Below are 21,683 nucleotides of genomic sequence, written 5' to 3' on the forward strand. Positions count from 1 at the left end.
CATCTACCACTTTTTATTTGAAATGTGGAGAATCATGTGAAAAAATCAGTATGAAGAAGATTAACCGTGAGAAACATGTAGAGCAATTTCATGAATATTCAAAAACAAAGGATGGTCTTTGGACGAGCAACACAGTCGATACTCCACCTTTTAAATAATTGAGCTTGCTTGAAATGTGTTAGAATAATAGAACCGATACGAAGCTACCACTTTATTTGTTACATTATTCGAAAGTACAACAGAAACAGATGAAGGAATTGATGATCAACCTGTTTCACATATTCCAATTGTAATCATTGAAAAACAAGGGAGAAATTTAATTAGCCAATTTGAATAAACAATTTCTTTAATAAAATTTAAAAAAATGGCTAAAAGCAAATCAACAACACCACAAAAATCCGGTGGCAACAAGAAGTCGACACCATCATCAAAAAAGACATCATCCTCTCCGGTACCACCACAACCAGAATTTAACTGGAAACGATTTTTAATTTTATTCGCAATTTTTCTATTAATTTTAGGCTTGATGAAAACAATCGAGTTTTTCAGTCCAGCCTTGGAGAAGACCGAAGGAACACTTGATATGAGATCACAGGGTTACTTTAGTGAGCCTCCAGAAATTGAAGTTTTTGAATTGTTGGAAAAGTTGGGATCGGATGGAAGATTTTCTCACTTGATTATTCAATTTATTGATGCTTTTATGTTTGTTCCTATTTATTGTATGGTCTATTCATATTTGTGGCTGTTGCTTGGTGAAGGAAGTTGGAAACCATTGATGATTATTCTTGTTGGTTTGAATGCTTTGGTGGACACTGCTGAAAATTTGAGTGTCATTACCTTGTTGTTGTGTTATCCATTCTTTAGTGGTGTGATGAATGTCAAGACACTTGCAGAGTCAACTGAACCAATTATGAGTTTATTGAGTAAGAAAATTAGTAGTGGAGATTGGCAAAGCATTGGACAAGTTATTGTGAAAGGTTTGGCCAGAAGTTTACATTCATTGACACCAACCAAGTTTATGCTTGTTGGCTTATTCTTTACAGTCTTGATGGTAATGACAATTTTATCACATTTAACTCATCAAGCAAAGGAGGAAGAAGAAGAGGAGGCAAAACAAGCCAAGGAAGAGGCTGAAGCAGCCAATAAGGAACTTCCTCCTATTAAAATTAGGTTGGCAAAGGGAAGTACAAGATTCGAGGAAGTCATAGATGAGGATAGCTCTAAAAAGAATGATTAGAAATTGATGTTGTTGTTGGAGAAGTACTACCCAAAGAGGAGGATGATTGATCTAGCTCTGAATTATTATTCATAATGAAGCTCAATGACATTGGATAAACTTTGTCAAATATTGGTAAATGCCTAATTTCAAAAAAGTATTGTGGCCATTTGACTAGACCAAATTCGTCTTTCAATTCATAGAATCGTCTCTTGAGAGTGGATAGACTACAATTGAGTGCTTTACAGGCCTGTTGTTGAGATAAATGCAATACTTGGAGCATTTGCTTTTCAGATATTGTCTTTCTAAAGACAAATTCCTTCTCACCCGAAGTTGTTGGCAATGGTTTACAATATTCTCCCTTCCATATCATAGTGACATACTTATTACTCTTCTTGGTTCTTCTATCTACACCTTGAGATTCTCTCATTATTAGTTTGAAATGGTTTTTTTGTATTATTTTATATCAAAATACATCCAGAAATTTGGCAGATTTTAAACAAAGTTTGAGATTGTCACAATGTTTAAAATCGAATATTTCTAGAATTACTTTCTTAAAATGTTCATAGTAATGCCTTAATCGGTGCGTATCTAGCAATGCTCGATTTCGATTATCTCCTTGACATACTTTTGTTTTCAACGCGTGTAAATGGAATAGAAAAAGAGATAGAGAACTTTCTGGGCATGATGTGTTTCATTACAAATTAATCTAAGGAGATTGATATTTAAAGGAATGATGTCACATCATGTCCCATTCGAATACATTTAGACAAACTTATGTACATTTTTGGTTTCGTATTGAGATTTGAATGAGGTTCGAAACACGAATTCAGACCCAACCTAATTTGTCCATCGTTTCACGATATTTATCAACAACTTTCCAATACTTAATCTCAACTGCCTTATTTCTTAATTTTCAATAATTGCAATCGATAATAATTCTATTTTTAAACCAATTATTCCATTTCAATACAAGACAAATCAATCTTAAAAAAAATGGGAAAAAACTTTCGTAACAAAACATTGCCATCGGCCAATACCAGTCATTCGATGGCCTCGCCATTGCAAATCCCCTTTTCAGCTCGTACTTCAAATCAAAAGTCGCCAAAACATTATCTCCTTCCTAAACATTATCAAGAGATTGTCAAGTATTTTGTATCGAAGGAGAATACAAGTGATTTGGCTTTGATCTTGTTGAAAAGGTTATTCTCTCCTTCCGATTGGAAAATGTATTATTTTGATTATAAAGAGTGGAATGAAAATGTTACAGAGTGTAGGAAAGATCTGAGAAAGATGATTCAAATGGGAACATTGCAATCACTCTTGAGAGGAAAGTATTTTGTGGAGGATTTGACTATAGTTCCTGTTGAACAGGTTGAGGAGGAGACACAAATTCCTATTCATGAGAGAGTGTTCGTGAGAAAGCCATACGTTCCGAGGAAGAAGGAAGAAGAAATAGTTGAGGAGGAACCAGAAACTAAAAAGAAAAAGAAGAGGAAGAATAAGAAGGTTGATCCAGAGGCTGAATTTGAATTGACTGCTGAGGAATTGGCGCATGATGGAACATTTGAAGGATTTGAAATTATGGGAGAGGAAGACAGACCACCTTTGGATGAAATTATCATGTTGAACGAAAGAAATTTGAAAAAGGATCCTAAAAAGGATAAAAAGGATAAAAAGAAGGTCACCAAACCAACATCTAAAAAACCTGAGGAAGAGGAGGAAGAAGTTTTCTTCTTTGATGATGGAATTCCAGAAAAAGAAATTCCAGTCACTACAATTCATTTGGATTTTAATGCCATCAAGAAGATTTCAAGCTCTACCGAGCTCATTGATTGTGCAGAATTGGAATCTGTTGTACAAATATCTAAAAAGATGAATACAAAGGAAAATCAAACAACCAAAACAATATTCCAAGTAGTTGAAGGAGATATTTTGGAAGCAGCATTGGCCTTGAAGAAAAACTCAAAGGTCAATCCACTCGTGCTTGTCAGTGCAAGCCAAAATATCCCAGGTGGTTTATATGATAAGGGAGGAAATACACAGGAAGAGGATATGTGCCGAAGAACTTCTCTAGCACTTTGCTCTGCTGATCCATATAGAATATCAGGTCGTACGTGGTTTTATCCATTGCCAGAGTTTGGAGGAATCTATGTAAACAATTGTCTCGTGATTAGAAAATCAAAATATGAAGGATATGCATTCTTGGAAAAGCCTACCAACATGTCAATGTTCTTATTGAGTCCTATAATTAATCCTCCAACAGAGAAGAAGAAATTAGTGGCAACAGAAAATTCTGGAGATGCAACTTCTGAGCCAGAATATGAATATTTCCTTCCTGCTAAACTCACAACCACAATGAAAAAGAAGATTGCCTCCTATTTGGAAGTTGCACTCAGTAAGGGACATGATGCTTTGGTACTGTCTGATTTTGGTTGTGTGAATTCACATTCTAATCCTTCCTATCACATTGCCTCACTCTTTAAGGAAGTTCTAATGAGCGACTTGTTTAGAGACAAATTCAAGCATGTCTTATTTGCCATTACTCTAGACACTGAACCAGACAGCAGATTGACCAGTATTATTGAAGATGTCGATGAAAGCTCAACAGTCGTCAGACAGGAAAGTTATGAAATTCAAAAGAAGAACAATCTCACCATCTTTTCTAAAATATTCAACAATAGTGAATCTGCACCAACTGTAGATGAACATTTCAAAAAGATCAAAGAATCATTGTAAAATAATATCATCCATCATAGTAATTGATGACACACATGTAAAGAATCCTCACACATAAAAAAATGTCTCACTATCTCAGGTCAACACCATTATTGTTGCCCTCTCTCAACAGCAAACCATCAACACTATTAAAACAATTGGTAGCCAAGGAGGATTCTGCAACATTATATCTTCATCCTCCGAATATTATTACCACAACAACAACAGAGAGTGATGCATCCGAAACCCTTCTCGATGTTTACAAAATTAAACAAAAATTGGGTGAAGGATCTTTCGGTCAGGTTTATCTTGCAAAGATAAAATCGACAAAGGAAAGATTAGCACTCAAGAGAATTGTGACGAATTTGAGTGGAGATGAAACTGAGGATGAGACCGAAAAGATTATTTATGAAAATTTGCAGGAGTATTATACATTGCGTGATTTGAAAGATCATCCAGCCATTGTGAAGGTAAAGGACGTCTTTCTAATGAAGGACAAAGCATCACAACAGATTGGTCATGTGAGCTATTCTATGAAATTATATGAACATGGAAGTTTATTCGAATGGATTACTAAAAGAAAGGGAAGTAACAAGAAGATGGATTTTAGAATTTTAAAATCAATCATGATTCAATTGTGTCTAGTATTGAAATTTATCCATCAAAAGGGTTTACTTCACAGGTGAGTATTAAAATTATAGAAAAATGGATGTTAATTTACTGTGTACAGAGATATTAAACCAGCCAATATCTTTATTGATTACTTGAAGACGGAAAAGACCTTCCTTCCAGAGGAATATTTCAAAGAGGAAGAATCTTCAATAGTTGTAATTTTGGGAGATTTTGGAACTGTTAGAAAGTACAATGAAGGATCTATGGTTCAAACTACAGTTGGATCCCAAATGTACATGTCACCTGAGATTTTATATGGTGAAAATTATCAAGTGGATGCAGATGTTTGGTCTCTGGGAGCTTCTCTATTTGAACTTGCTACTTACAAGCCAAAACCAATAGCAATGATGCTCTACAAGAGAGAAGGTCCCACAATTAAAAAGAATTTGGAGGATGCTCTGCTCTTGAATAATGAATATATCAAGACAGAACAAGATTCTAATGATTGTTTGGAATTTATCAATTTAATAATGGACATGTTCACTCTGGAAGTTTCTAAAAGACCAACCATTGAAACCTTGCTCTCCTCTCCATGTTTAAAACCTCAATTAGATAGAGTACTACTAATCACTTCCCAATACACCTCCCAAATGATTCAGGAAGAGAATGAGCTATTAGTGAAATTGGTAGAAGATTTGAAATACAATGTCACATCAACTTCCTCTCAAGGATTGAAAACATTTATGAAAAAGAACCTTCTGGCAACCACAAAGGATAATGATGGCAAAAAGAATAATCTCTTACTTGTGGCAAGTTGGTGGAGTTCTAACTTGAGAATATTCCCGGTAGCTCCACAAAATGAAAATTCGCCTTTGGAAATATCTAATGTTCCCTACATATTGGAATTGAAATCAGATATAACCTGTGAACAAATGATGCCAGTAAGTGAGAGTGAGGTCATTCTTGGATTGCAATCTGGAGAAATTGTTAAAATTAGAAGAGAGGGCTCTCATTCATTCAAGGAAATTTCCAGATTGAATGCACACAAGCATCGATTGAAATGCTTTAGACAACTCAATGATCAATATTTTGCTTCTGGTGCCTATAACAAATCGGTAAAAATTTGGGATCTCACAAACTTGGAATGTGTTCAAACATTTAAACACGAAAGTGGACACGTCTTTGCGTTGGCTAGTACTAACTCATCAAGGAGTATACAAGAAACGTCCTTGTTCAGTGTTGGAGCAGATATGAGTATTTATGAATGGGATTTTGAAAAGTGTTTACAAAAGAGAGAAAAAGCTCACTCTGATGAAATTTACTCCTGTCTCTACAATTCAAACAGTTCAATCCTCTTGACAGGATCTTTCAAGGAACTAAAAGGATGGGACAAGAGACAACATCAACCAATTATCAACTTTTCACCTCATTCAAACTATATTAACAAAATTGTTGAAATTGAAAAGAGCTATGACGGACAGGAATTTAGAGATGGAAATCATTTCATTACATGCTCTAATGATGGATTTATCAAATTGTGGGATGTTAGAAAGTTACCAAGCAATAGCTCCACTTCATCTACCGACCAAGAATGCAAGTCGTTCAAAGTCAACCTGGATGCTATCAAGACACTCCATGTTTATTCCAATACTATTTTCTATGGAACTAAGAGAGGTAGGATGGGAACACTTGATTTGAAAACTTTCACATCTATCAAAACCTACAATGCCATTAAGGGAGTCGTTGGTGTAGTAGATGTTTCATCCATACAAATGTTGTGAATTAACCACCAAAAGTCACAGTACTGAGAAGGAAAACCATCACTACAACTGAAATGGCAACGTAGAGGAGATTTCTTTTCATTATTCTAACAAAATCATGGTAATCCTTTGACATTTCAACAGGTTTTTTGAAAATCTTGAAAATTCTCAAATAATATATACACATCAATACATAGGGAACATCAGAAAATACCAATGCAACATCACGCAGAAATAACAAACGACCTAAATGATCCAAACCTTGATCATGAATAACTTGCACAATATGAGTCAAACTAAAACTCAAAACAATCCAAAGCAAGTAATTCATTGCCTTAACCTTGCACTGCATTAAGGATCCATCCTGTTGAACAATCTCTGAAATGCTATTATTGAAAACTGATCGATTCCACTGTTTATCCAACAACATGCATGTAGTGAACAACATGACACATTCAGAAATGGTGAAATAGAACTGGTGCCAACTCAAACTATGAAAATCGTCATTGAAATAATTAAAGTGAGCTCCATATCCATAATAGACTCCAAACCATCCGAGAATATAAATTGGAATGAGGGAGTAATTACAATTTCCACTCCAAATTAATTGAATTAAATTATTCAAACTCTGGTAAAATGAAATGACCATAAGAATCGACACAAATACCAACCAAAGAGTCGTTCCTTCCACTTGATAATAGATATATTTGAAATTTCCTCTTGGATAAGGACCCTTAGCTCTTCCATCCCAACAGTTACAAGAACATGTATTTCGCCATGTTGGATCATAGAAATCACTCTCCGATTCCAAAAGAGCATCATTGCATGCTGTACATGAGCCACCCTTAGTAAATGGCTTAAACCACCCAAGACAATAGGGAACAATAAAATAAATAACATAAATACAGAGCATAATGATGCTAATTACTAGTAAGGTTCTCATCATGGCTATTAAGGAGGATTTTAAATTACTTGGCTGCTTATCGTGATGATGAGCAATTATCTCGTGTGAAGAATTTTCTGCTAGCATTTGGAGGTAATTTTTTTATAGGTCATTATGCAATAATCAAGAACCAAGTTTATTTAAAAGTTAATAGAGGCAGAACATCCCTTAGTAAGTAAGACAATGATTGGATAAACTGGCAATTGGAGTCCTTGTAAGGAAAATCTTTGTTGTGCTCCTTGCCTTATGGTGAGGGTTTTTGTGTTGCAATCAACTTCACAAAATATTTCATTAGAGTCAACAAAGTCCAATCCTCGCAGAGTATTATTGAGAGTCTTGTCAGAACAAGAAAAGACATATCTATTACTTGTGAGAACGTCATAGTTGTGGTTGTTGAATGGAGATTTAAAACATGTAAAATCCTTATTATCAAATACAGACTTTTGACAAACACCAATACCAATCCATTTACAAATATTTTTCAAGTCAACTCTCCACTCTACAACTCCTTCACTAATCTTCATTGAACTAATTACTACAGAATGTCCAGAATATGAGGTTTTGGTAAATAAATTTGCTTCTTTTGTAACATTATCTCTGTCATAGTAAAATTCATCAGGAATAATATCTTGGATTGGATCTAAATGGCGATTGAGAAGGTAAGTAGTTGATGGAATATTAGCATTCACTCTTCCCAAATTTTCAATTGAATCCAAAATTACTTTAAGCTTGTGTTTGTCACTTTCCAAACAAAAGTTGTTCAATTGTTCTGCACTACTAAATCTCAAATTGTTTTCCATCTTGTCATAGGTGCTATAAATTTTCTTTTGTAACAATATCTTGTTTCTAATCAGATCAATCTTTGACATTTCTTCAATTTTATCAATATTAATAAGAGCTTCCTTTTCAATTACTTGCTTCATTTCTAAAATCTCTGTAATCAAGTTAATTCTTTCCACGGCCATGTCATTTAATGACTTTTTCAAGTATTCTCTTCTACTATTGGTCTTGTTAATTACTTCATCGAAGAGTTCATCAATTAAATCCATCTCAGCAATTTTTCGAATTTCAATTTGATGTAGTGTTTCATCCAATTTTGCACTCCCACCAATCAAGTTATCAAATTGCAAAACTCTCTTTTGCAAGGTTTCCAAATCGACTCGGAATTTAATTTTCTCTTCATTGTAAATTTGATCAATCAAGAAACAATCATGCAATTTATGCATCTCCAAACCACAAGCAGAACAAATAACTTGTTGACAATTTTTACAATAAGTATTGATCGGACAAGCATGAACATGACAAATTTCATGATGATTCAAAATTAAATTATTAATTGGTAATGATGATGAATTATTATGCATCAATTCTTCCACAACGTGATCGGGATGTTTCTTTGCATGTCTCTTTCCATCACCAGAACAATAAAACAATCCACAATCATTGCAACGATATTTAGCCTCCACATGTTCACTCAAATCATCCAAACAAACCGAACAACTTTCTACTCGCATTTTTTACTATTAGAAACGTTCTAACTTCTTCTTGCGCTTTCATCTTTACACCAAGTTCTTCTTAATCTTCTTTTTCAAATTGCAAGTTTCATTTAAAAGCCTTAAATCATCTGTTGCACATGTTGAATTTATTTTTTTTTGAAAATCGTAAATAACAAAATGGCGGGAAGTTGCAACGTCAAGTTCATCTCAAAGATTAAAAAAAATGTTTGACAAGCCAAGTAATCTCTGCTCTCAGTCTTTTGATATTGAAAAACAAGTTTGCTTTTCCAACTCCTCTGATACTGATGTGGTCGATTTGTTTTGGATTGATTATTCGGGTGCTGAGGTTTTTATTAGTACCATTGCTCCAAAGCAACAAGTTGGACAGAAAACCTTTGCTACTCATCCCTTCCTGATGAGAAGTTTATTGAGCAGAAAGATTGTGGGCTTGTTTGTGATTGATGAGCAATTGCCCGATCGATCAACATTGAAATATGGTGAAAATAATTATAATACAAGTGGCAACAGTAAAAGTAGTGGTGGAATGATTCCTACACCTGGTGATGCTCCACCTCGTTTGTTTGAAAAGATTACTTATAGAAATAGTATTGTAGGAAGTCAAGATCAATATTATGGTTTGAAATCAGCAACTGGAACTTGGCCTGCAGAGCTACATGTAAAGAATAGAACTGGACATAATTTGGAGTCTTATTGGATTGATTTTGAAGGTAATTTGAGAAGTTATGGAATTTTGGATTCTGGAAAGAATTTTGATAGTATGAGTGGACATGGTCATATCTTTCTTTTCAAAACTCCTGATGGTTCCTATCAGAAGATAATTACTGCCTCATCTGAAAAACCTTCTCAATTCCTCGATCCTGATGAAATTGAAATTACTGCCTCAGTGATAGATTCACCTTCAGAAACTAGTTGTCACTCTATTCTTGAGAAGCATATTCAAGGAAGGTGTGGACGTGCACTCAAGTTTTTCACTGAACCTCACATTGATCGGATCATTTCAGAAATTGAAACCAAACTCAAACAAGAAGGAAAACGATTCATTGATGAAGACTTTTTCCCAGGAGATAATTGGAAGAGAGCTAGTGATTATTTCAAAAATCAAGCCAGTATTTTCAAAGGTGATATTTCTCCAAAAGCACCAATACAAGGAGGAGCAGGTGATTGTTGGTTAATCCAATCAATGAGTGGAGCAGCCACCTTACCAGACAAGATTAAGGAAGTATTTTGCAAGTGTGAACATATTGATCCATCATTGGGATTGTTTGTCTTGTCTTTCCATTCAACAGATGGTTCAAAAATATTCATTCTCTTGGATGATTACTTTCAATTTACATCAACCAATTTTAAATGTTCAAGGAGTAGTACAGTTGGAGAATTGTGGGTTCCGTTAATTGAGAAGGCATTTGCAAAACTGTGTGGAAGCTTTGAATCCCTTCATCCAGTTGTTGGAAATCATGGTATTAATCCTGCTGAAGTGTTGTTGTACTTATTAAGCGGCAAAAATGGTAAAAACATTCAATGGTACTCTGCTGAGGGGAAAACTATAATCTCTCAGGGAAAATTCTATCCACTCGTGGAGAGTTTATTGGACAGTAAAAAGAGCGTACCAGTCTGTACCAGTAATGCTAATACCAAGGAGGGCTATGTTGATGAGTATGGAATTGTTCACTATCATGGATATTCCATGTTGGGTTATAGAAAATATCCTCAACACGGCATCAATCTTCTCCACATAAGAAATACATGGTCCAAACAGGAATGGAATGGTTTGTGGTCTGATAATTGTGTACAATGGGCCAAATATCCTGATATTGCCAGTGAACTGAGAAGTGTTTCAGAAGATGGATGCTTTTGGATATCATATGATGATTTTGTAAATCACTTTTGTGTACTTTGGTGGAATGAATTTTAAATGGATTGTTATGGTGTAACCGTACCAATCACAAGCCTGTCTCCAACCTTTGAAATGCTATCATTGAAACTCAGATCGCGATCCAACAAAATTATCAATGAGTTGTATACAATGACTATAATTGACATAATTGCACTCTCCTTCTGGAGAAACTCTCTCTTGTCTTATTATCAGCAAAGACTCCTCTACTTTAATCTCCACCACTCAATTATAGGATAGAATTTGATGGTCAACCCATAATGGAATTCTGAATCCAAATCCATTGTTAAATCATCAAACTTTTGAAGAATATTTTGCAAAGTTTAACAACAGTTTACATTTTAGAAAAGAGAAGTGTACCTCCAAATATTTGGCGTAGTGAAGATTTCCAAAAGAACAACACTCAAACGCTGAACCGAAACTTATTGTTGGTTGTAGACCTCGTCTCTCAGGTCTTTACGATACAAGAGACGTTAATAAATATTACAATTTATATGTTAAACTAGTTAAATGGATTGTTGATCCCATCCTTGCCCCTCTACATCATCCCAATCTTGTCCCATATATGCAGCAACTTTGTTATGATCATCCATCACTTTATCGTATTTTTCTTCAAACTCTTTTCCAAATAATTCCTTAATAACTGTTTTATGCGTTTCCGGTAAATATGAAAAGGAAGTCAGACTATCAACATTGAAAGAATCCAATATTTCTTGCTTTCCAAATAATTCAATTAATAATTGATACCATTTTCTTGAATCAAAACTCTCTCTATAAACTCCACCACCTTAGAGAACAAATTTGTTTGTTCGCTAATCAAAATATTTTAAATACTTACCTTCCATTATTTCAGTGCCAATATTGGTTTCATAGCCATTAAGCTTAAAATCAATTGTCAGATATAGGGTTCGAAGAAAATTAATGATTGTATCTGATGGTTCATCAATGCATATAACGCAATACATAAGAAACGAGTTGTGCATACTAATTGCTTCTCTGATTCGTTCCATCGCCACAGGAGTGAGATATCGTTCTAAAAGTTCATTACTTTCCAATTTCACAATATAATGATAAATAGATGTATCAGAGAAAATACATTTGAGTGTTGTGAAATACTCTTCGTGTAACTTCATGCAACGATCTAGAATTGCAACAACCCTTTCAAATTTTTCTTCTCCTATTACATCCTCTCTTCTGGGGATGCAATATTGGCGATATTTTACGCATTGACTCAATGTGATTATAATACTGTCAATTAAATTAATGTTGGCTTTCGGCTCACCACGAATAGCTTTCTTCTTGTACATGAACAAGTTCTTTTCTTGGTATTCTTTGAAAATCTTACTCCCTAATCTTGGTATAATTTCTAATATTTTCTCGATAATGTCTAATAAATCATCAATAGGTATATTTGATCCCTTTCCATAAATTCTCTCTGGTGCTTTGAGAATTAATAATCGGGATCCTAGCTTATCTCTATAAAATTTCAATTCGTCCAACAAAAATTCACGATATTGGTATTTCCATAGTATTTTCCATTGAACATTATTTCTTTCTTTGAGTTTCTTCTCCCGTATTTCAATAGATTTCTCCCTTCTGTCCAAATCCCAAATCTTTGGTTTGTTTGGTTTTCTATTCAATAAATAAAAATTTTCCTTGATAATTTCACTAATTACTTGTCCATTTGAAAGCTTATCGATATGAGTACATGCCTTGATAGATTTCTTCAATGCCCCATCAATTTCAATCTTAAATTCCTCATATAAGTGTGGAAAATAGTTTAAACTAAACTCTATCAATCGTTTCAGTTTCTTTCTGAGCTTGGCCATTGACTGTCCACACGGTTCTGCATTCACTCTCGAATAAGAATGTACCTTTCTTGGACCGGTTTCCATGTCCATATCTGTAGCCGTAGGATATGCATACGCAGTACCATTATTATTATTGCCCTTTCTACTATACAATTCGTAATCATGATTATTCCTCGCTTCATCAAAATCACCCACCGAATACATAAAGAATCGTCTTGCCATTATTCTCTCGATTGTCTTTCCAATAAATTCCCTCGCCAAACATTGACACAGAATTTTGTAGAATAAACCTCCTGTTCCATCCCCATCATATTTGTTCGTTCTATGATTATGATTATTGTCGTGTTGTAGAATTTGGTGATCAGCAAATTCTTCATCGACTACAAAGTCGTGATGATCAAGAAAATAACGAAGGAAAGGCTTGGAGAGGAGAAAAAGTTGTGAATTTACCAAATCATCAATTGGAATAAATGATGAAATTTCAAACCAAATTTCGGTAGGAAGTTGCATCAATTGGTGGACCATTTTTTTTTTACAAAATATTTAAATATTTAATATTAATTTAATAGTAAGAAACCTAACATAATCACTTTTTTTGATTTAATTGAATTAATTTTTATTGTACATTGTTGGAGGTGTAGTATTTTGAATCGTATTCTGCAAAATATTTCGGAAGAGGCTTCTTACTTGTTGGAATATTCAGAAAGTTACTGTATGCCTTTAACAAAGGGTCTTTGTTCTTAACTGCTGCTGATTCACGTCTACTTTGGAAGTATTTGTTATATATGACTAATTGATCAATAATTGATGTTTTGAATTCTGGTTTTCGTATCTCACTATTAGAATTGATATTCATCTTTAGTAATTCAAAAAATACAAATGCAAATACTTGTCCAGAATCTTTCTGACCAAGTTTTTCCCTTTGTTGAGGAGTTAAGGTAAATGTTTTACCATTTAATTCAATGGAAAAGCTTTCTTCATTGTTGAGTGCTTTTGAATGAAATTCTTCTGGAATGCGATCATTTCCAACCAATTGACAAGTTTCCATAATAGCATATTCTGGTTTTACATATTTGGAGGAGTGGGAAACAATATCGTTAAATATTTGACTGAGATATTTGGACTTTTGATTTGATTCTACAGTTTTAAAGTCAAGTTTCATTTTCAAGTCTTCTATTTCCTTGCTTTTCTTGGCTGATTCGGAAGCAAAATAGTTTTGCATACGATTGGATTCTGCTAATTTCTGCTGGAGTTCTGCAATTTCTTTCTTCAAAAGATCAACATTCTCTTTAGATGATGTTGAATAATTGTCATCAATAGGAGAAATTTCGGAATCATGGATTTGTCTTTTTCTTTTGTTATTGGTATGAGTGGTTGAAGTAGAATCAGGCATTTGAAAGGTTGGTGATTGGTTCCCATTACTTACAAATTTTAAACCAGAAATCCTTTCAAAATCTGTTGCAAATTTTGCAAAAGCGTGTTTGACCATTTTTTTGGTTTGGAAAATCAAATGTTTTACAACAATCTATAAAAAGATCATATGTGTTTTAAATAAATTGAACAACAATTTTCTATTTTTCAACATGGAAAATAGCAATGTAACTTGAATCAAAGTCAAGCAACAGTTCTTCTGAAGAAGAAAGATAAGCATGATAGTTAAGAATTTGTAAAAAAAAATGGCAACAATAGAAGCTTCATCATCTTCAACATCCGAACAACAACAAAAATTTGATCTCCAATCAGATATAATTCTCTTCGATTGCATGTCCTCAGTCGTTCCAATCTCCCACTACAAAGCCTTCTCCATGTTGAATATGCATGTCGTTTTGAAACAAGAGGCTAATGTTACTCTTCCAATTGATGATATCGAAAGACGTGTTGGTACATTCTATGATTTGAAGGTTTTGGGAGAGGCTAAGGATGTTCCTCCCATCATACAAAGTAGAAAGATTGAATACTTTAAATTACCAGCAGATATTATTGGACAGTTTGAAGCAAAGGAGGAAGGAACAAGTGGAAAGGCTGAAAAACAAAAGAAGAAGAAGAAAAAGTAGAATTTCTTCTTGAAGAATTATTTGGTGATGGTTTTTAGGCTTTGATGATGAGCAAAATTTAATATTTAATTAATTTGATCATGATGGTGATTATATTGTAATAGTATTAATATTAATATATGATGGAGGAGAAAATTTTGATATTTTGGTGCTAGGAATAATATTTAGTTTTTATTTACATATCCATAGGATAGAATGTAAATAAATTATCATGATATTTACCGAATTGATGATGAAAATTGTTTTCGATTTATTTGGCCCGAAAACTTAAGCGCGGATGACTGTGGAAACAATAATTGGATGAGTGGAATCATTAATCTTCATCTCTTTCAAATCTTCTGGATAATCCAACAATATATCTATATACTCTGGAATTCTTCTTCAACCAAAAATAGAGCACTAGGTGATTAATTGGAATTAGTAAAAAGACAAGACTAATAACTCCAAATTGTGTATAAGTAAAAGGTAATACTGAATCAAAAGCGGTGAGACCATTGGTAAGCATGCCCTTAATGCATTCATTTGACAATTCGGAAGAAAGTACTAGTGTGAACGAAAGTGAAATTATTCCAGAAACTATTCTACACAAGGTCAAGCCACTAGAAATGATAAATAACAAATAGTAATCCTCTTCCAATCTGGTCCACAAAGATCTTTCCTTGATTTTGTAATTTGAAGTTGGTAGTTGTCGTTGGTGAAGAGACATTTTTTGAAGATTGTTATTAGAATGTATTAGATTCGATTTCTTTGATATGCAAATAGTGCATTTGTGTTGATGTTTCGGTATGTACAAATTGTTTAATTATTACTTTCAAAAGTACTTTGTAGGTTGGTGTGAGTTCCAGAATTCACTAGAAAACAAATGTTTCTGTTCTGCCTATTCTAACAAGTGCGCTAGTTTTGTTTGCAAGCTTTTTTCAGCAACAAAAAAAACGCGATAGAACACTTCCAGTTAACAAGAACAAGAACAACATAACCCTAACGTAATGCCACCATCATCAAAACAATCATCATCATCGCCATCAGTAGGAAAGAAAATCAAGTATTTTCCTCGTGTTGAAAAGGCAGAGCAATTAATCACCAAAGGACATATGGCCCAATTCGGTGCCCTCGTTGGAATGAAAATGAGAGAAGAATTAAGAGAACAAATCCGTGAGTACGAATTCGATGTAATTCGAAGACTAATGAAAAAGTCCATTTTGCTGGTAGCCGTAGATGAGGTTGGAAAATCAACAACTTCTAATGGCATTTGGAACGTCGATGGCAATACTATGAGAATGTCATTTAGATCAGAATTGTCATACAAGTTGATGGGTGTGTCAAGTAATGACCAAGAGGATGAAGATTATCACGATGAAGAGGAAGAAGAATCTGAAGTAATAATAGTGAGTGATGATGAAGATTTTGAAAATTATGTTGATGAAGAAGAAATTGAAGAGGAGGATGAATAATTTTCTTCTTCTTATCAACATTTTAATCTTAATACTCTTGTAAATATTAATAAATTTATTGTATTATATATATTAAATATGGTAATTTGCCTACAATATCAAGTTGACTATTCGCTTACAAAATATGGCTATTGAACACCTTTTTTATGCTAACAGCCAGCTTCACTGTGTTGTTTCATGTTCATCCGTTGATGAACTTACGTTAAAAAAGTTTCCCGCCAACAAACTACAAGTTCTAAAAACAACAAACTTTAAAAAAACAAACACAACCCTTACCGTAGTTGTTTTTTCTTTTGAAACATTTTCAGCCGTTTAAATTGAATATTTATTTATACAAATAGTATCATCATGAGATCTGCCGGAGTTGTATGTACTGTTTAATTAGTTGTAATTCCGTTATTAATTATCATCATCCTTAATATTTTCATCATTGTGGTCATGATACAATTATACAATGAATTTTATCATAAAAAAACCATATCAACAACCAATAGGCCTATCTTTTATGGTTATTATGCTGTGTTGGCTTTTGTGGTATTCATAGATTTTATCTGGATTCACTCATTCTCGGAATTGTTAGTTTCTTAACGTGTGGTATCTTTGGTATTTTGCAGCTAATTGATTTGATTTTGATTCCTGGCATGGTTGATGTATGCAATGCCAAATTTATGCAAAAGACAACAACTGTTGTTGTTCAACCAGTGCAAACACAAGCAGGTGTAGTTGTTGTACAAAATGCTCAACAACAACAATTCCATTCATCTACTCAACAAGTTGTTACAACAACCACAACCACTACCACCAACTAATTTTTGTACAAATCAAGATTCCAATCCAAAATAAAAAAGAATTATTTCAGAAATTGGACATTTTAGATTTCCCATTAAAGAGATTCTACATTTTAAGGATTTGAGTCAGACCAATTTAAACGAATCAAAGTGAAACTATACCGAATCAAAAACAATCAAAAACAAATTGATATCATTCAATCAGCTACCTTTCCAATCAAACTAACCAACTAACTGTCAAATAACCTGTTCGAAACCATGAAAAAGATACTCTTCATTGTTCTGGTTTGCATTCTGGCTGCCCTATTCTTCAATGCTGATAAAGCTGATGGACAATTAGTGTACAGCTACCGTTATGCATATAGTTACCCTTACTCCTATGGTTACTCGTATCCATACTCATATGGCTATTCCTACCCATATAGTTACGGATACTCATATCCATACAGCTATGGTTACTCATATCCATATAGCTATGCTTATTCCTATAGTTATCCTTACTCATACGGTGGTTATGGTTATCCTTACTCATATGGTGGTTATGGCTACCCTTACTCCTATGGTTACAGTTATCCTTATTCTTATGCTTATTCATACCGTTATTGGTAAAGAAACCAATCAATGTAATTTTTTCGAAACTCTTAGTGAGACCTTGTGAGACCATCATATACCAATAAAAAAAATTAATTTGTGTGAAACAACAATCGCTTCATTTTCAATTATTGGACTAAACATGGACCGTCCAATATGAAGTCGACATTCTGTCAAAATTATGCAAAGATAAAAGTGGACCAAATTGTGATATCAAGGCATTTTCCATATATCAATCGAAACCGATCATTTTCTATTCTGTTACGTTGTGATTACAGTAAAATGCAAAGCTCTATTTTAGATAGGATAAACCTTTCAAATTTCCTATGGTGGTCTTGTCTTTCTTGTGAATGGAACAACAAAATTCATCGTTGCATTCAGGGGTTTATTCACAACAACGTTGAACACTAGTTTTGGCAAAATGAAAATTTGTGGATTAGGAAGGAAATATTTCCAACTTTTGAATTGGAAAAGATAACCAACTAGATTGAGAATTTTGTAAAGATAACACTTCCAATTCAATAACTCCCTTCATGGAAAATGAATTCAATAATTCAATTCCCCAACCTGATCATTTTCCATTTTTAGAAAATATTCAAATAGATTTTTCCAAAAACGAAACTTAACATTATTCGAAAAAAAATCAAATGAAACAAAAACTACCTTCCAACATTAAAGTACTCATACTTTCTCTCCTTCTGGTCCTACTACTCTACTGTAATCTTTCACATTCGGCCAGTTTACGTGGAGAATCTAGTACGAATCCAACCGATTCAAATCCGAAATCACCATTAGCTCCAGTTCAAGGTGGCGCCTACATTATCAGTAGCCAACAACCATCCACAGCCACACAGCAACAACCTACTCAAGGATCTGTCACTCAACAAACTCAAATCGATCCAAATTCTCAAAACCAAGTCGTGTCCACAACCTCGTATCCAGCATCTGCAAATCCAACTTCGATTACGGTTATTTATCCGAGTGGAGCTACTCCTAGTAGTCAAAATCCAGTAATTCCTAGTCAACCTACTCAGACACAACCTACACAACCTACTCAGACGCAACCAACACAACCAAGTCAACCATTGCCACAGCCACAGCCACAACCAATTCCAAATCAAAATCAACAACAATCATATCCACAATATTCACAACAAAGTACCTATAGTCAATATACAACTGGTCAACCACAACAACAGCAACAACAACCTTATTATGGAAATAATCAACAACAACAACCTGTCTATTCACAACAACCAGTTTATAGTCAACCACAACAACAACAACAACCTTATTATGGAAATACTCAATATGCTCCACAACAATCTTATCCTCAAAATCAATATGTCCAACAGCAACCAGTGTATAGCCAACCAGTCCAACAACAACAACAACCTTATTATACTTCATCACCTCAATATGCTCCTGTCCAGAGTGGTCAACCAGCTTATTATCCACAAACACAACAGCCATACTATGGAAACACTCAATATGTCCAACAACAGCCTCAATATGTTCCACAAACTCAATATGTCCAACAACCTTACAATGGTGGTGCTCAATATTATTATCCACAACAATCTTATCCTCAAACTCAATATGTCCAACAACCATACTATGGAACAACTGGTTATGCTGCACAACCATATGTATCGGGTGGATATCCTGCAACCACAGCTGTTGCGCCTGGCTATGGCTATGCTGCTCCTGCTGCAACTGCTGGATATGGTTATGCAGCTCCTGCAGTTGCCTATCAACCACAAGCTGTTTATTCTTCCTATCCTGCTTATTACTATTAGACAATGATTTGAAAAAATGTAAATTAGATTTGAAATTGTAAAATTGTACAGAGAGAAGTGAAATTCAATGGATTTTGTGTGAGAAATAAAAAGAGTTTGTTTTTTATTCCTTCAATTCAATTTCATTCCTATGTTCCTCTTCAAGGATTGGTGTTTCATTGTGATGAATGGTTGTTGGTTCGGCTGCTGCATCAAAGTGAAGTTCATGAGCTGGTTCAATTTGATCATGAATTGGAACTGGTTGACCATTTCCTGTATCCTGAGCACGAGACAATCTAACACAGAAAATCATGAATGAAGATAGTACTTGGAGTGATGCACCAAGAGCGTACAATAACAGGTAGCCCATTCCAACAACATCTGGTGCAATAGCATCACCAATTAAAATGATCAATCCTCCCAAAGGTACACCCAATAATTCAGGAACTGTACCAGAAATATTCCACAAGGCCAAATCCTTTCCAGAATCATCTTTGGTAATCAGAACTGAATTTACAAGTGACAAGTCCACACTAATAAATGATCCAATACCCAAACCATAGAGAATGGAGCAACACAGAATCATTACACTGTAAGATCTGAAAATGATTAAAATAATACTGGCAATACCACAGCCCAAGGCACCAGCACTGTACACATATCTTCTTCCAATAAGCCCGGCTATTTTTTGTGCAAATAATGCACTAACAAATGTAAAAGCGAAAACAATTCCAAGGAATAAACTCAAAGCTTCCTCATTATTGGTTGGGAATTTGTTGGTCAAGATGAAATTATATGGAGTCAAAACTTCTTGAATAAAATAGAAAAAGTAATTTCTGGCAGCAGCATTTGTCAATTGAATAGTGAAACGAGTAATAAAAACCCAAGTAAAATTCCTATTCTTGAATGGAACCAAAAATGCAAGAGCATAATTGAGGGCTCTCTTGTAGAATCGTGGTTTTGGTGCTTCTTGTGCAGGTTCTGTAGTGAGTGGAACGTCTTCAAATTCTCCTGGTTTCTTGGCAGCTTCCTTTTCAATTTGTTTGACCTTTGTCTTTCTAAGCTCTCTATGGAAGAGCATGAGAGGTACACAAACAATTGAACACAGAGCTGCATATCCCAAACATACCCAAATCAAATCAACATGACCAATTATCACACCTCCCAAAACAACTCCCAACATGACTCCAATCAAAGTAAAAACACCAACAAGTGCTGAAACCAAATTGATTTGTTCTTGTGGGAACAAATCTGTTACCATTGCAGTCACAATAGCTTGTGAAGTGACATATCCACATTTTCCGATACACAGCACAGCTCCATACATGACAAATATGAAAACATAATACTGTGGAAACTGTGTATGCATCATTGAACAAATAGATTGCAGAATAATCATCAATGCCCACACCAGAGTAGTAACCACAACAATTGGAATACGTGATTTCCTACCAATCCTATCAGAAATATTACCAACTATGGGACTAACAATCACTCCGATAACTGTTGCAATAGAAACAACAATACTCAAGTAGAGTTCCTTATTTTCTGATCCCAACATTTGAACGACAAGTTTTGGCAATAACAATCCAAGTACAAACGAACTTGTTGAACCACTTCCTATATAATATATAGAATATCCAATTGTTTTGTAGAGTGGTTGTCTTTGTAATCCATCATGATGAAGATTTTGTGGAACTTTCTCATGATGTTGACTATCAATTGTGTTGTTATCATCATTGTGAGGAGTTGATGGTGTATCTAATCTTGCCAATTCCTCTCCCATTACATCTAACATGGGTTTTGCAATGGTTCTCTCTGGATGTTTAATGTCTATTGGTTCCAAGTGAAACGAGGAGGTCATTGGATTGTATTCGGTCAGAATGCCAATGCCTTCATTAGAATGATGGCTATGAGAAGAAACGTGGGAGGAGAAGGAAGCAGTATGGGCTGATGTAGGTGTTTTCTGTTGTTGTTGTTGTTGTATTGGATGAGAGGCGATATCTTCATTGTGAGGATTCCCTGATGATGATAGATTCATTGTATTTGTATTTGTATTATATATAATAGATGATGAAACTTTTTGTATTTACACTGAGAAAATAATTTGAAATTCAATTATCCAATATATAAATCGGTACTATCAGTACTAGTAGTAGTTAAATAAAATCGCAATATAGTCTAATTCTTATTAAATATATAATAATTATATATAATTAATTGTTCTAGATGAAAAGATGGTCGGGATCAATGATGATGGTTCCTCCTTTTTTTAAAGCTTTGTCTAGAGAATTAATTCTTCCGTGATGAACCAACAAAATAATGAACAGCAAGGATCTTGTTGACTTCCAACTGTTATTCAATATTGAATCTTTTTGCTAATTCTTTCGAGAAGATGATTTGAACTCAATATTCTCTCCAACAAGAATCCAATTCGATAATTTCTTTTTTACCTCAAAAAATGAAGGAATTAATATCCGCTATGAATCCGCTTTGAACCTCGAAGTGCAAAGTAAGCCTTGGATGAAAGAGTTTGATGAAGAAGAATAAAAT

General features: G+C 34.2%; 11 protein-coding genes across 11 annotated transcripts; 6 read left to right on the top strand and 5 right to left on the bottom strand.

Moving 5' to 3' along the window:
* Nucleotides 1–364: 364 nt before the first annotated feature.
* Nucleotides 365–1,237, top strand: NAEGRDRAFT_46467 (uncharacterized protein; the record flags this gene model as incomplete). The annotated part of the gene is made up of 1 exon (XM_002680950.1): nucleotides 365–1,237. The coding sequence occupies one exon, from the start codon at nucleotides 365–367 to the stop codon at nucleotides 1,235–1,237; it is 873 nt and encodes a 290-aa protein (XP_002680996.1).
* A 975-nt stretch (nucleotides 1,238–2,212) lies between these two features.
* NAEGRDRAFT_78449 (serine/threonine kinase) lies at nucleotides 2,213–6,327 on the top strand (the record flags this gene model as incomplete). The annotated part of the gene is made up of 3 exons (XM_002680951.1): nucleotides 2,213–3,951; nucleotides 3,999–4,616; nucleotides 4,665–6,327. The coding sequence occupies 3 exons, from the start codon at nucleotides 2,213–2,215 to the stop codon at nucleotides 6,325–6,327; spliced, it is 4,020 nt and encodes a 1,339-aa protein (XP_002680997.1).
* Nucleotides 6,328–7,389: 1,062 nt separating this feature from the next.
* Nucleotides 7,390–8,763, bottom strand: NAEGRDRAFT_46469 (uncharacterized protein; the record flags this gene model as incomplete). Its single annotated transcript, XM_002681112.1, has 1 exon — nucleotides 7,390–8,763. One exon carries the CDS (start codon nucleotides 8,761–8,763, stop codon nucleotides 7,390–7,392), a length of 1,374 nt encoding a protein of 457 aa, XP_002681158.1.
* Nucleotides 8,764–8,968: 205 nt separating this feature from the next.
* NAEGRDRAFT_63488 (uncharacterized protein) lies at nucleotides 8,969–10,678 on the top strand (the record flags this gene model as incomplete). Its single annotated transcript, XM_002680952.1, has 1 exon — nucleotides 8,969–10,678. One exon carries the CDS (start codon nucleotides 8,969–8,971, stop codon nucleotides 10,676–10,678), a length of 1,710 nt encoding a protein of 569 aa, XP_002680998.1.
* Nucleotides 10,679–11,163: 485 nt separating this feature from the next.
* Nucleotides 11,164–12,993, bottom strand: NAEGRDRAFT_63489 (uncharacterized protein; the record flags this gene model as incomplete). The annotated part of the gene is made up of 2 exons (XM_002681113.1): nucleotides 11,164–11,444; nucleotides 11,496–12,993. 2 exons carry the CDS (start codon nucleotides 12,991–12,993, stop codon nucleotides 11,164–11,166), a joined length of 1,779 nt encoding a protein of 592 aa, XP_002681159.1.
* A 91-nt stretch (nucleotides 12,994–13,084) lies between these two features.
* NAEGRDRAFT_63490 (uncharacterized protein) lies at nucleotides 13,085–13,861 on the bottom strand (the record flags this gene model as incomplete). Its single annotated transcript, XM_002681114.1, has 1 exon — nucleotides 13,085–13,861. One exon carries the CDS (start codon nucleotides 13,859–13,861, stop codon nucleotides 13,085–13,087), a length of 777 nt encoding a protein of 258 aa, XP_002681160.1.
* A 283-nt stretch (nucleotides 13,862–14,144) lies between these two features.
* On the top strand, nucleotides 14,145–14,522 carry NAEGRDRAFT_63491 (uncharacterized protein; the record flags this gene model as incomplete). Its single annotated transcript, XM_002680953.1, has 1 exon — nucleotides 14,145–14,522. One exon carries the CDS (start codon nucleotides 14,145–14,147, stop codon nucleotides 14,520–14,522), a length of 378 nt encoding a protein of 125 aa, XP_002680999.1.
* Nucleotides 14,523–14,835: 313 nt separating this feature from the next.
* NAEGRDRAFT_63492 (uncharacterized protein) lies at nucleotides 14,836–15,228 on the bottom strand (the record flags this gene model as incomplete). Its single annotated transcript, XM_002681115.1, has 1 exon — nucleotides 14,836–15,228. The coding sequence occupies one exon, from the start codon at nucleotides 15,226–15,228 to the stop codon at nucleotides 14,836–14,838; it is 393 nt and encodes a 130-aa protein (XP_002681161.1).
* Nucleotides 15,229–15,508: 280 nt separating this feature from the next.
* On the top strand, nucleotides 15,509–15,973 carry NAEGRDRAFT_63493 (uncharacterized protein; the record flags this gene model as incomplete). Its single annotated transcript, XM_002680954.1, has 1 exon — nucleotides 15,509–15,973. One exon carries the CDS (start codon nucleotides 15,509–15,511, stop codon nucleotides 15,971–15,973), a length of 465 nt encoding a protein of 154 aa, XP_002681000.1.
* Nucleotides 15,974–17,019: 1,046 nt separating this feature from the next.
* NAEGRDRAFT_46474 (uncharacterized protein) lies at nucleotides 17,020–19,151 on the top strand (the record flags this gene model as incomplete). Its single annotated transcript, XM_002680955.1, has 2 exons — nucleotides 17,020–17,366; nucleotides 18,092–19,151. The coding sequence occupies 2 exons, from the start codon at nucleotides 17,020–17,022 to the stop codon at nucleotides 19,149–19,151; spliced, it is 1,407 nt and encodes a 468-aa protein (XP_002681001.1).
* Nucleotides 19,152–19,231: 80 nt separating this feature from the next.
* NAEGRDRAFT_57037 (major facilitator superfamily protein) lies at nucleotides 19,232–21,563 on the bottom strand. The gene has a single exon (XM_002681116.1). It carries the CDS (start codon nucleotides 21,169–21,171, stop codon nucleotides 19,255–19,257), a length of 1,917 nt encoding a protein of 638 aa, XP_002681162.1. The 5' UTR covers nucleotides 21,172–21,563; the 3' UTR covers nucleotides 19,232–19,254.
* Nucleotides 21,564–21,683: the final 120 nt, after the last annotated feature.

This window comes from Naegleria gruberi, assembly GCF_000004985.1.
Source record: "Naegleria gruberi genomic scaffold NAEGRscaffold_7, whole genome shotgun sequence".
NCBI classification, from domain to species: Eukaryota; Heterolobosea; class Eutetramitea; order Acrasida; family Naegleriidae; genus Naegleria; species Naegleria gruberi.

Coding starts and splice junctions, on each gene's coding strand:
- NAEGRDRAFT_57037 (XM_002681116.1), bottom strand. CDS start 21,171: ATGAATCTATCATCATCAGGGAATCCTCACAATGAAGATATCGCCTCT.